General features: G+C 38.0%; 1 protein-coding gene, 1 non-coding gene and 1 pseudogene across 14 annotated transcripts in view; 1 reads left to right on the forward strand and 2 right to left on the reverse strand.

Annotated features, from left to right (window-relative positions):
* The window catches only part of HORMAD2 (HORMA domain containing 2), a 144,770-nt gene that overhangs the window by 126,101 nt on the left and 4,136 nt on the right, over positions 1 to 14,533 (reverse strand). For 2 of the 13 annotated variants that reach the window (XM_053588009.1, XM_053588018.1), the window contains one exon: positions 68 to 155. The exons of 8 other annotated variants lie outside the window; for them this stretch is intronic. In XM_053588009.1, coding sequence (XP_053443984.1) covers positions 68 to 118 — 51 coding nt within the window. In that variant the 5' untranslated portion in view covers positions 119 to 155. Of the gene's footprint in view, positions 1 to 67; positions 156 to 9,649; positions 9,753 to 9,791; positions 10,959 to 14,533 lie in introns of those variants that run through there. 3 more of the 13 variants (XM_053588011.1, XM_053588010.1, XM_053588012.1) reach the window with 3 other exon arrangements.
* On the reverse strand, positions 8,389 to 8,495 carry LOC128585174 (U6 spliceosomal RNA). Its single transcript, XR_008379910.1, has one exon. It is a non-coding gene; the product is annotated as a U6 spliceosomal RNA (small nuclear RNA).
* LOC128583630 (chromobox protein homolog 3-like) lies at positions 10,987 to 14,090 on the forward strand (annotated as a pseudogene).

Here is a 14,533-nt window from a genome sequence, read left to right on the forward strand (position 1 = left end):
TTAAAATCATGATTCCAAACTAACTTACTAAATTGTCATTGATTTTCTTTTAATTCTTAACAGATACCTTAGATGCCTTTTGTACTGTGAATGAATGAGAGAGCTGGGCAGTGGCCATTGTAGAAATATATCAGAATTCTTTCAACAATTCTAACCTGTAAAAAACAAACAAAAAAAATTAGACACTTTGGCTAAAATAATACTTCCTGTCTTACTCTTCCCTTTAATAGAACTGAAAAATTCTACAAACAAACATAAAAACTAAAATCAAAGTCAGTTAAGTATAAGCTGTTTCCCAGTTTATTCAGAATAGGGAGCAATTTACCAAGCTCTATTTTGAAGAAACAAAAGTAAGAATGAATACTAAAATAATTCTATAAGAACATATCTAAACAATAAAATGAATTGGAAAAATGCCTACTGTGAATTTTCCAAAGGAGAACAATGTAATTAGAATTTGACCATATTCATTGGGAAATACATTTAATAAACATTTGTATCTCCATCATCAATTTTTGATAAATTTGGCATACAGTTTCTAGATTAATTTTTCCAACCATCCAGGAAAAGTTATAAGATGATTTACTTATTTGTATGTTGAGAGGAGGAAATTAAACTGAAAATCACCTAAAGACTCAATATATTATTCATCCTTGTTTCTGCCTCAGAGTATACTGCTCTGTATATAGCAAGGGCTCAAAACATTTCTTTCTTTTTTTTTTTTTTCTGAGACAAAGTCTTGGTATGTCACCCTTGGTTGAGGGCCATGGAGTCACAGCTCACAGCAACCTCAAACTCTTGGGCTTAAGTAATTCTCTTGCCTCAGCCTCCCACGTAACTGGGACTACAGAGGCCCGCCACAATGCCCAGCTATTTTTTTATTATTGTTGTCTTTTTTTAGCAGGCCCTGGGTGGGTTTGAACCCACCAGCCCTGGTGCTTGTGACTGGTGCCCTAATCACTGAGCTACAGGCGCCAAGCCTCAAAACATTTCTTGAATTTAACTTCATGTGTAATTTATTTGCAAATTCATCTCTAAAGTGAATATTTACACTTCATATCCACTAAAATGGTTATTCATCAAATTAGCTAAAAAAGAAATCAAGAAAGCAATCCCGTTTACATTAGCTACATAAAAAAAATCTAGAAATAAATTTAACCAGGGAAGTTAACCTATTTTTCTACAAGAAAACTATAAAAGAGTGATGAATATTGTAAAATAACCATACTATCTAAACCAATCTACAGATTCAATGCAATCTATCAAACTACCAATGATAAAAACACCAGGGATTCTACTATAAAATTCTTAGAAGTGATAAAGGAATACAGCAGAGTCTCAGGTTACAAAATCAACATTCATAAAACATACCATGCTCATGGCTGGGAAGAATCAACATTGTTAAAATGTCCATACTACCCAAAGCAATATACAATTTTAATGCAATCCCTATTAAAGCTCCACTGTCATACTTGAGATATCTCAAAAAAATAATACTTCGTTTTATATAGAATCAGAAAAAATACCAGTCACTGCTTTCTCGTACTGGAATCTCATTAATGATATTATTAGCTATTGCAGTGTTTGTCCCACGGTTGCGGATGTCATAAAAAAGGGAGAAGAACTGTTATATCACCACAAAGAAAAGGATATTAAATCCCAAGATCCGTCCCAGGATTTTGGGGCTGCTGGAAGCACTCCTCCTAGCTGTCGGCTTAATGAGCAAGAGGATCTTATCTCACTAGACAGTGATGAGGAACCCAACAGAGAGTAACAAAAGACGCCTACTCTTTGGCAGAAAGTTAAGCCAGAGAACAAACCGAGAATAAAACAGCTCAAGGTCAAAGTCAGCACTTGGCCTATAAAATAGATGCTGTGGTGTCAGCCTTCCACACATGGCCTACAGACATATGAAAAAATGCTCATCATCCTTAATCATCAGAGAAATGCAAATCAAAACTACTTTGAGATATCATCTAACGCCAGTAAGATTAGCCCATATCACAAAATCCCAAGACCAGAGATGTTTGCGTGGATGTGGAGAAAAGGGAACACTTCTGCACTGCTGGTGGGAATGCAAACTAATACTTTCCTTTTGGAAAGAAGTTTGGAGAACACTTAGAGATCTAAAAATAGACCTGCCACTCGATCTTACAATTCCTCTACTAGGTATATACCCAGAAGATCAAAAATCACACTGTAACAAAGATATTTGTACCAGAATGTTTATTGCAGCCCAATTCATAATTGCTAAGTCATGGAAGAAGTCCAAGTGCCCACTGATCCACGAGTGGATTAATAAATTGTGGTATATGTACACCATAGAATATTATGCAGCCTTAAAGAAAGATGGAGATTTCACCTCTTTCATGTTTACATGGATGGAGCTGGAACATATTCTTCTTAGTAAAGTATCTCAAGAATGGAAGAAAAAATATCCAATGTATTCAGCCCTACTATGAAACTAATTTATGGCTTTCACATGAAAGCTATAACCCAGTTATAACCTAAGAATAGGGGAAAGTGGGAAAGGGAGGCAAGGGAGAGAGGAGGGGGACGGAGGGAGGGTGATTGGTGGGATTACACCTGTGGTGCATCTTACAAGGGTATATGTGAAACTTAGTAAATGTAGAATGTAAATGTCTTAACACAATAACTAAGAAAATGCCAGGAAGCCTATGTTAACCAGTGTGATGAAAATGTGTCAAACGGTCTATAAAACCAGTGTATGGTGCCCCATGATCACGTTAATGTACACAGCTATGATTTAATTATAAAATAATAATAGTAATAAATAAAATTAAAAAAAAATAAAAATAAAAATACTAATGCCTGAGCCACACCTCCATAGATCCTGATTTATTTTCTTAGAGTGGGGCCTAGCCATCGGTTTTTTTGTTTTTTTTTTGTAGAGACAGAGTCTCACTGTACCGCCCTCGGGTAGAGTGCCGTGGCATAACACGGCTCACAGCAACCTCTAACTCTTGGGCTTACGCGATTCTCTTGCCTCAGCCTCCCGAGCAGCTGGGACTACAGGCGCCCGCCACAACGCCCGGCTATTTTTTTGTTGCAGTTTGGCCGGGGCTGGGTTTGAACCTGCCACCCTCGGCATATGGGGCCGGCGCCCTACTCACTGAGCCACAGGTGCCGCCGCCATTGGTATTTTTTATGGCTCTCCAGGTGATTCTGCTATGCAGGAAGGATTGAGAACCACTGACCTAAACCACTTTGTTGCTCTAAATTTACACAATAATTTAAGCAAAGGAACAGATTTTGAAAGCCTCCTTGTATGCCCCCCACTAAGCTAAACCTAAATTGAAAAATGATAGGAATACTAAGATATATTAAGTTTCCTTTACTTTGTGCCTTTAAGCAAATAATGATTTTAATTGAGAAAAGTAGAAAAAGGCAAACCAAAATTCCATACCTAGCTCAGGTGAATTGCCTTGTTTGACTTTTATAATTTATGCCATCTGTACAGTTTCTGTGTTTGCTTTTATATTTTACCCTCCACCTCTTCCTAGGAGCCAAAGAAGCTATTTCATACCATTCTTCTCTGGGACAGCTGCTTTTTTTCAGACAGTCTCTCACTCTGTTGCCCCAGGCTAGAATGCCATGGTGTTTTAGCTCACTGCAACTTCAAACTCTTAGGCTCAAGAGACCTCTTGTCTCAGCCTCCCTGAGAAGCTGGGACTACAGGTGTGTCCCACCACGTCCAGCTAGTGTTTTGATTTAGTAGAGACAGAGTCTTGGTCTTACTCAGGCTGATTTCAAACTCCTGAGCTCAAAGCAGCCCACCCGCCTTGGCTTTCCGGAGAGCTAGGATTACAGGCATGAGCCAACATGTGTGGTCTGGGCCAGTCTGCACTTGGATTGAAATCTAAACAAGGAAATTTTTTATTCAAAGAAGCAGGTTTGAAAGAATAGATCCCTTTGGGGTTGGGGGGCTTTTACAGATATGTCTTAAGTTTTTGGTTTATACCATTTCACAATATCTCCATAATAATTCTATTTGGCTATCCTTTCTAGTTCAACTAGTTTGTCTAGTGTTCTCTAAAAGCTCCTGAGATGCTTTGCAGCTTCAATAAAATGGACTTCCATTGCAAATCTCAGTATTTGTGTTATTATTACCTTCTGAAAATGGCCACCTTAAACTGTTTTATTCATGACACAATTTATTCTGTGTTGGTAGTGGGATCTTAGCAAGAAAAAACTTTTTTCCCTTTTTTTTTTTTGACTACTTGCATTTCAAACTGCTTCAATGAAGAAAAAAATTCTTGTGAGATCCCACCTCATTCTTTACTGTTGGGTTGCTGCATCATTTCTATGCAGATGACAGGCTTTTTTTTTTTTAAGTTTCTGGTTCATGGCTTTGCAGTGTCATGAAATGCCCCTATTAGCAATCACATAAACTACCCTGTTTCCCCGAAAATAAGACATCCTCCGAAAATAAGACCTACTTACAGGAAAGATAAGACGTCCCCTGAAAATAAGACCTAGTGCATCTTTGGGAGCACACCTTAAAATAAGACACTGACTTATTTTCAGGGAAACAGGGTAGTAGTGTAGAGCTGGGAGAAGATGTTAGTAATACCATTCTTCCTTAACAATTACCTTTTCTTCATTTCAGGAGAGCTGTTGTGCAATTCAGATTTAATAAGTTGCCATTATACCAGCTTCCCTCCAACACTTGCTGTGGGTTGTCTTTCCCACAGATCTCATTAAAGGATAAGAATCACAACCATAAAAAAAAAAATGGAAGAAAAAGTATCCAATGTACTCAGCCCTACTATGAAACTAATTTATACCTTTCATATGAAAGCTATAACCCAACTATAACCTAAGAATATGGGGAAAGAAGAAAGGAAGAGGAGGGGAGAGAGGAGGATGGGCAGAGGGAGGGTAATTGGTGGGACCACACCTACGGTTCATCTTACAAGGGTACATGTAAAACTTACTAAATATAGGGCAGTGCCTGTGGCTCAAGGAGTAGGGCACTGGCCCCATATACCTGGGGTGGTGGGTTCAAGCCCACCCTGGCCAAAACTGCAAAAAAAAAAAATAGAAAGAAAGAAACTTACTAAGTGTAGAATATAAATGTCTTAACACAATAACTAAGAAAATGCCAGGAATGCTATGTTAACCAGTGTGATGAAATATGTCAAATGGTATATAAAACCAGTGTATGGTGCCCCATGATTGCATTAATGTACACAGCTATAATTTAATAATAAATAAATTTAAAAAATATACCAATGATATTTATACAGAAATAGAAAATACAATCCTAAAATTCCTATGGAACCACAAAAGACCCCAAATAGCTAAAGCTATCCTGAGCAAAAAGAACAAAGTTGGAGGCATCCTACTACCTGACTTCAAAATATATTTCAAGATTATAGTAACCAAAACAGCATGGTACTAGTATAATAAAAAGAGACACATACACCAATGCAACAGAATAGAGAACCCCAAAATAACTCCATATGTTCACAGCCAACTGATTTTTGACAAAGGTATCAAGAACATACATATTGGAGAAAATAAATGGTGCTCAGAAAACTAGATATCCACATGCAGAAGAATAAAATTAGACTCATAACTCTCAACATCTGCAAAATTCAACTTGAAATGGATTAAAGACTTAAATGTAAGACTCAGAAATACAAAACTACTTGGGAAAAAACCCAGAAGAAATGCTGGGACATTGGTCTGGGCAAATATTTTGTACATAAAACTTCCAAAAACATAGACAACAGAAGCAAAAATAGACAAATGGAGTTTATCACACTAAAAAGCTCTACTTAGCAAAGTAAACAATCAACAAAGTGAAGAGATAACCTATATAGAATAGGAGAAAATATTTACAAGCTATTCGTACAACAAGGGATTAATATCCAGAACATAAGATAAAATAAAGCAACTCCATAATAAACCCGACCAATAACCCAATTAAAAATGGGCAAAGGATCTGAATAGACATTTCACAAAAGAAGACGTAAATGGCCAACAAGAATATGAAAAAATTTTCAACATCACTATCAGAGAAATGCAAATCAAAACCACAATAAGATACCATTCTCATCCCAGGTAGAATGGCTATGATCAAAAGGATAAAAAACAGCCGGGCGCGGTGGCTCACGCCTGTAATCCCAGCACTGTGGGAGGCTGAGGAGGGAGAATCGCTTGAGCTCAGGAGTTCGAGACTCGCCTGAGCGACAGTGAGACCCCGACTCGTGAAAAAAATGGAAAAACCCAGCCGGGCGCCGCAGCGAGCGCCTGTAATCCCAGCGGCTTCCGGAGGCTGAGGCAGCCCGAGTCTGAGGTTGTGGTGAGCTACCACACCCACTGCACTCTGCTCAGGGGCATAGGGTGGGACCCTGTCTCAACAACAACAACAAAAAAAAAAGGATAAAAAACAAATGCTGGGAAAGAAGATGAAACACTTCTACATCATGGGTAGGAATGTAAATTAGTACAACCATTGTGAAACCAACACAGAGGGTACTCAAAAAACTTAAAATAGAAATACTGTATGATCCAGCAATCCCATTACTGGGCATTTATTCAAAGGAAAAGAAATCAGTATATCAAAGAGATATTTACACCTCCATATTTATTGCAGGACTATTCACAATAGCCAAGATATGGAATCAACCTAAGTGTCCACAAACAGATTAATAGATAAAGAAAATGTGGTATGTACACACAATAGAACACTACTCAAGCATAAAAAAGAATGAAATCCTGTCATTCTTGGGAACATGGATGAGGATATTATGTTAAGTGAAATGAGCCAGGCACAGAAAGAAAAATGTCACGTTTTTCACTCATATGTGGAGCTAAAAATGTTCAGCTCATAGAAGTAGAGAGTAGAATTGTAGCTCTTAGAGGCTGGGAAGGGTGTGAGGAGGGGAGGATAGAAGAGGTCAGTTAATGGATAGTAAATTACAGCTAGATAGGAAAAATAAGTTTTAGCGTTCCATAGCACCTCAGAAGGACTACGGTTAACAATAATTTGTTGTATATAGGGTGTCCGTAAAGTTCGTGTGCAACTTAAATTCCACACAAACTTTATGGACACCCTGTATTTTCAAAGAGCTAGAAGAGAGGATTTTGATTGTTCCCAACACAAGGAAATGATAAGTATTTGAAGTGATGGATATGCTAATTACTCTGGATCATTACACGTTGTAAACATATATTGTGTTATAATATCATTGTGTCCCCTATAAGTATGTACAATTATGTGTCAATTAAAAATATATAAATAACTATTAAAAACTGAAAATAATAAACGTTGATAAGGACAAGAAATTAAAACCATTCGGCATTGCTGGTGGGAATGTAAAATGGTGCAGCCATTTTGAAAACAATATGGGAGTTCCTCAAAAAATTAAATGAATTGCCATATTATCCAGTATTTCCATCTGAGAAATAAGAGCTTTTAAGGCTGGGTGAGGTGGCTCATGCCTGTAATCCCAGCACTCTGGGAGGCTCAGACAGGTGGATTGCTTGAGCTCAGGCATTTGAAACCAACCTGAGCAAAAGCGAGCCTCCACTGCTACCAAAGACAGAAAAACTCACCAGATGCAGTGGCGCAGGCCTATAGTCCCAGCCACTCAGGGAGGCTGAGGCAAGAGGATCTCTTGAGCCCAGGAGTTTGAGGTTGCCGTGAGCTATGATGCCACAGCATTCTAGCCTAGGGCAACAGAACGAGACTCTGTCCCAAAAAAAAAAAAACTTTTATCTGAGGAATATAAGTCCTTTTAAATTATCAGGCACAAAGAGAAATTAAAATTAGACAGCAGTCTCATCCTACTTCCCACTTTGAGCTGTGTATTCATCTCTTGAAACTGCTTGCTGTTGCCACAGATAGCTATAAATTAAACTAATAATGTTGAACCAGACACTATAACCCACATCCTATAGCTTAACAATTACAGCCAATCATTGATAAATGTTATTTCTATAAACCAATGAAAATTCCTGAACAAACAACTTTTAAAAAAATTTCAGATTAAGGCGGCGCCTGTGGCTCAGTGAGTAGGGTGCCAGCCCCATATGCCGAGGGTGGCGGGTTCAAACCCAGCCCCGGCCAAACGGCAACAAAAAAAAATAGCCGGGCGTTGTGGTGGGCGCCTGTGGTCCCAGCTGCTCAGGAGGCTGAGGCAAGAGAATCGCGTAAGCCCAAGAGTTAGAGGTTGCTGTGAGCCGTGTTACGCCACGGCACTCTACCCGAGGGCGGTACAGTGAGACTCTGTCTCTACAAAAAAAAAAAAAATTTCAGATTAATATGAGGGAACAAACGATTAGGTTACAATGTTTGGGTGTTTGTTAGGTAAGGTCCCTGTTGTAGTTGTGCCCTCACCCAGGAAGTGTGCCATAAAAACTATGGAACGCTTCATGAATTTACATGTCGTCCTTGCACAGGGGCCATGTTAATCTCCTCCGGATCATACCAATTTTAGTATACATGCTGCTGAAGAAGGCACCAAACAACTTTTTATCAGCCCACTCTCTGTCCCCCTTTTTATTACATTTGAGACCAGCCACCAACCCAGGCAACATAATGAGACCTTGTCTCTACAAAAAATTTTAAAATTAACTGGGTATGGTGGTGTATGCCTGTAGTCTGTACTTTTTGAGAGGCTGAGGCAGGAGGCTTGCTTGAGCTTAGGAGTTGCGGTTACAATGAGCTATAATTGTATCCCTGCATTTCAGCCTGCGTGACAGAGCCAGACCTGTCTCTAAAAAATAAAGTAAGATATATTTTATGCCTCGGCCTCTTTCTTTTGGGTTGATACTACTCTAGGTATACTATATATTCAAAAGAGCTAAAAGATGGAAGCAATCAAAATGTCTATCAACAGGTGAGTGAATAAAACATGGTACATACAATGCAACATAATTCATTCTTAAAAAGGAATGAGATTCCAAATCAACCTTGAAAATATGGTAAATGAAAAAAGTCAGACACAAAAAGATAAATATTATATGATTCCACTTATATGAAGTACCCACAATAGGCAAATTCATAGAGACAGAAAGTAGAATAGATGTTACTATGGGTTAGGGGAGTGGAAAGAATGAAGCTTTTAATGGGTACAGAGTTTCTGTTCTAGAAGATGAAAATGTTTTGGAAATTGATAGTGGTGATGGTTGCAAAGCATTGTAAATGTGTTTAGTGCCACTGAATTGTACACTTGAGATGGCTGAGTTTTATGCTATGCATAGATTACCACATTAAAATAAATGTTTAAAATACATCTAATTTTTGAACTCTCTTGTTTCATTAATATAAAAAAGAAGCAAATTCCTTTTCTTTTCCAAGGCCTTAATTTAATTTCAACTAGGGCTTCTTTTCAAGATTTTATGGAGTTCTGACCAAAATACTTGTCAAATAATCCCTTCAGAGAAATTCCACTCTGGATTGCCCAGGATAGCCTGTGATCTGTTTTTGTACATTGATTAATGCAAGATTCTGGAATATTTTGCCAATAAGAGGGCAGAATTATTTGAGGACATTGCCACAAGGTGGTGATAGAGATTATAAACATGTAATATTTAATTTCTCTCAAATTACTTCTTAAGAGTGGCACTAGGGGACACTCTTTGACAATATTTTATATACGAGTCTGAAAAGTACCTAATAGTCCTTTGATCCTTGAAAATTCCAAGTATCTTTTGTTGACTTCAGAGTATAACCTTCAAATCTGATTCAACACTTCAGGCATCCCCCTTAAATTTCAGGAGATAAAATGGCACTAGGTGATGGGGCTCACACTTACAATGCCAAGCACTTTGGGAGCCCAAGGCAAGAGGATCATTTGAGGCCAAGAGTTTAACACTGCAGTGAGCTATCATCATGCCTCTGCACTTTAGCCTGGGCAACAAAGACAGATTCTGTTTCTAAAAATAAAAAATAAAATGGGAAAAAAGTAGCTATAAGAATTTAAGTTATAGTCCTAGCCTAGTAAACCAAGGTAAATTATCCCCTACTAGGATAGTTATTAGTCTTTAGAGACAATGCATAAGAGAAATAATGATTTTTTAGGCTCGGCACCCATAGCTCAGTGTTTAGGGCGCCGCATACACCAGGGCTGGTGGGTTCGAACCCGGCCAGGGCCTGCTAAACAACAATGAGAATTACAACAACAAAAAATAGCCGGGCATTGTGGCAGGTACCTGTAGTCCCACCAACTTGGGAGGCCGAGGCAAGAGAATCAATTAAGCCCAAGAGTTTGAGGTTGTTGTGAGGGCGACATAGTGAGACTCGGTCTCAAAAAAAAAAGATTTTTAAACTTTCTTTATTGGTGTTTTTTTTTTTAAATTTCTCTATGATCATAAGATAGTCTGATGACATTTCTAGAGAATCAAGCCCTGAAAATAGCATCAATCAACTAGAACACCATGCATTACTATACCCATATTTTTTGCAATGTATGGACGGCCTGGATTAAATAGATAACACTGAAAACTTTGAAACATCCAGGACATTTGCTTTTGAGAAAGGATTCAAGCTAGTTACTATTAGCATTTGGTAAATTCCTTAGGAATTAACATTTATAAGAGTAAATTTAAATTTAATACACACATATATGTACATTAAGAAAAAAATAACCAGCAGTATAATCTAGTAGAAAGAGGCTTTAAAGTTAAGGAATCTGGATTCAAATTCTGGGTTCAAATTCTGTCTCCACTATATAGCATCTGTGTGAACCTTCCAAATTACTTAATTTCTCTAGTCTTCAGTTTTCTTTTCTAAAATGAAGACAATAAATCCAACTTTTCAGGGCTCTTTTGGTGTTTATCCAAACGTGTTCATCTGATGAGGTAGCACAGCATAGTAGTTAAGCACATGGACTCTTCTGGAGCCAAACTGCTCAGGGTCAAATCTCAGTCTGAAATTCGTTCAACACAAGACTTTGAGTGAATTGGGTGCCCCAGTTTTTCATCTGTAAAGTAGAAATAATAATAGTACCTACTTACAGGGTTATTTCAAGAATTCATCATTATTTCATTATTTGTAAAGCCTTTGGGACACTTTCTTTTTTAGATTGTGTTAACCCTTAACCCTTTCTTCTAGTTTCTGTTTTTAACTGACATATAAAATTGTATATATTTGTTTTCTACAACATGATGATTTGAAGTATATATACTGTAGAATAGTTGCATCTAGCTGGTTAACAAGTGCATTACTTCATATTGTTATCATTTTTGTGGTAAGAACACTTACCACCCACTCTTAGCATTTATTATTAACTATTGTCACTATTAAATGTATTCCTCCTATCTAACTAAATATGTATTCATTGACCAGCATCTCCCCAATTTCACCACTCGCCCTCCCCTCAATACTTTCTGACACACTTTAAAAAAAAATATGTTAAAAGGCATGTTTGCTTAAAAACATCTCAGATTAGTGTTCAGTGTCCTGGTTTTCCTCTAGCCTTCCAGTTGTTCCTTCTTACTGTCCTCTCCAGACATTTTTCCCTGACTATTCTTTCCCTGCCAGTTTGGTGTTCTTTGGGTTCTGTCCTAAGAGCTCTTCTTTATCTTTTCTTTTCTTTTTCTTTTTTTTTTTTTAACATCTAAACACATTACCTGGATGAACAAATACACTCCTGTTGTTTCAATCACTATTTATAGTCTAAAAATTCTTATGTATCCCTGCCCAGTTCTGTCCCAGGAGTTGCTGATTTGTTCTATCTGGCCATAAGACAGATCCACTTCGATGTTCTCAGCACATCCAAATGTGAATTCTTTTTCCCCCAAATCTATTTCTGTTCCCTAGCTCAGTGAATAACATCTACAAATACCTAATTGTCCGATCTTAAAACCTGTGACTCAGCCCTGATCCCTTCCTCATCTTAATATTCAATTACCTTAATATTTCTCAAATGTGTCCACTCCTCACTTTCCATGTTGTTGTTATCTCTACTTAAGATCAACCAGCCTTATCTTTTACCTGGACCTCTGTAACCCCAGCAATCTTACTCTTCTTCAGTCTATTCCTTATATTGCAGTCAGAGTTTTCTTTTTAAATTACAAACTTGATTATGTAATTTTAAATACTTCAATAATCTCCCTCAGAATAAAATCCAAAATCCTTAACATGGCTTCGAGATTTGGCTTATGCCTCGCTAGCCTCATCTGTAACCATTTTGCCTTACAGGTTTATGCAGCACACATTCTCACCTGCTGTAATTACCCTAAAGGACTAGTCCCTCTAGCTTGCAGGTTTATGCAATATTCCATCTTCCTGAAACATTCTTCTCCATTCCCAATTCCTACTTATCTCCCAGATATGGTTTAGTACAATTTTCCCAAGAAATAGTTTCCTGATTACCACTACTAAGTCTGGGTTGTGTGCTCTTTGCACTATCTTCCGTACTCATCTTGTAGTTGCCTTTATGTATCCTACCACCTACTGTGAGCTAATATGAGGGCAAAATTTTATCTGTCTAGCTCATTATTTCTAGATGTTGTCTTATGGGTACTATTCAGTTGGTTTTAGTGTATTTACAAAATCATGCAACTATCACCACAATATAATTCCAGAACAATTTGATCACTACACATCATCAACCCCATGCTCATTAGCAGTCACTCCTATACCTTCCTTCCCACATCCCTAGGCAGCCACCAATCTACCTTTCATCTCTATGGAATTGACTATTCTGAACATTTCATAAAAATGGAATCATATAATATGTGACCTTTTGTGTCTTGTTTAGTTCATTCTTGTATCCTCAGCAGCATAATACTGGAATAAAGCAGATCCTCAATATATAACTGCTAAGTCAATAGAGAAAAACTAGAAGAACAAGGAAGAACTAAGGGTCTAAAAATCCCAGAAAATTTTAGAGGCAGGAGGAATTTTAAATGCCATTGCTATGGTTTGAATTTGTCCCCAAAGTTCGTATGTTGCAAATATAATCCTCAGGGCAAGTGTTAAGGTGAGACCTCTAAGAGATGATTAGATCGTGAGGGATGTGCCTTCATGAACAGGTTAATGTCATCCCAGGAGTGGGATCATTATGCAGAAAATGGGTTTGTTACTAAAACGAGTTCAGCACCCTTGCACTGTCCCCATCACCCCTACTATGCGATGCCTTCTGCCATCTTATGGTACAGTAAGAAGACCCATACAAGATGCAGCCACTCGGGAGACGCCGCAGACTCGCGACCCGGAGCAGCTCGGAGCCGGTGAATAATAGCTCTTCAAGTCTGCAATAAAAAATGGCCTCCAATAAAACTACCTTGCAAAAAATGGGAAAGAAGCAGAACGGAAAGAGTAAAAAGGTTGAAGAGGCAGAGCCTGAAGAATTTGTGGTGGAAAAAGTTCTGGATCGACGAGTAGTAAATGGGAAGGTGGAGTATTTCCTGAGTGGAAGGAATTTACAGATGCTGATAATACTTGGGAACCTGAAGAAAATTTAGATTGTCCAGAGTTAATTGAAGCATTTCTTAATTCTCAAAAAGCTGGTAAAGAAAAGGATGGTACAAAAAGAAAATCTGTATCTGACAGTGAATCGAATGATAGCCAATCAAAAAAGAAAAGAGATGCTGCTGACAAACCAAGAGGCTTTGCCAGAGGTCTTGATCCTGAAAGAATAATTGGTGCCACAGACAGCAGTGGAGAATTAATGTTTCTTATGAAGTGGAAAGATTCAGATGAGGCAGATTTGGTGCTGGCAAAAGAAGCAAACATGAAGTGTCCTCAAATTGTTATTGTTTTTTATGAAGAGAGACTAACTTGGCATTCTTGTCCAGAAGATGAAGCTCAATAATTGTTTGCATTGCTTTTTATATATATGTATATATATATAAAATCTGGGTCTTGAGAGTGTGAAGAAATAACTACATTCTAATAAATCAAGTTTGATATGTTCATTTTGAAAGTAGTACTGGGAGAATCGTTGGGGGGGGGCTTGCATCAATAGCACTGGTTACTTTGAACAAATAAAAGATTTCTCTAGTTGCTTCCTTTATCAGAAAAAAAAAAAACACTTGATACCATGGTATATTATTTCCTCTGCATTAGAAAACAGCTTTTCTGGGCAGCGCCTGTGGCTCAGTATGCCGAGGGTGGCGGGTTTGGACCCAGCCCCGGCCAAACTGCAACAGAAAAATAGCCGGGCGTTGTGGCGGGCGCCTGTAGTCCCAGCTGCTCGGGAGGCTGAGGCAAGAGAATCGCGTAAGCCCAGGAGTTAGAGGTTGCTGTGAGCCGTGTGATGCCACAGCACTCTACCCGAGGGCCGTACAGTGAGACTCTGTCTCTACAAAAAAAAAAAAAAAAGAAAAAGAAAACAGCTTTTCTAAATACTGAGGGAAATTTCCATAGCCATTATTCAGTAAGAACTTGTGTTTAACTCTTTGCCTAAGGACCATTCTGGTTTTTTTTTTTTTTTAATTTGTTTCTGTATGTGTATACGCGACATTCATATGTAAATGATTTTCTTTGTTTTTAAACATTCACCAAAACAAAAATCACAGGTAAGCCCAGGTGTCTGCAATACCATCATTC

This window comes from Nycticebus coucang, chromosome 4 (genome assembly GCF_027406575.1).
Source record: "Nycticebus coucang isolate mNycCou1 chromosome 4, mNycCou1.pri, whole genome shotgun sequence".
NCBI classification, from domain to species: Eukaryota; Metazoa; Chordata; class Mammalia; order Primates; family Lorisidae; genus Nycticebus; species Nycticebus coucang.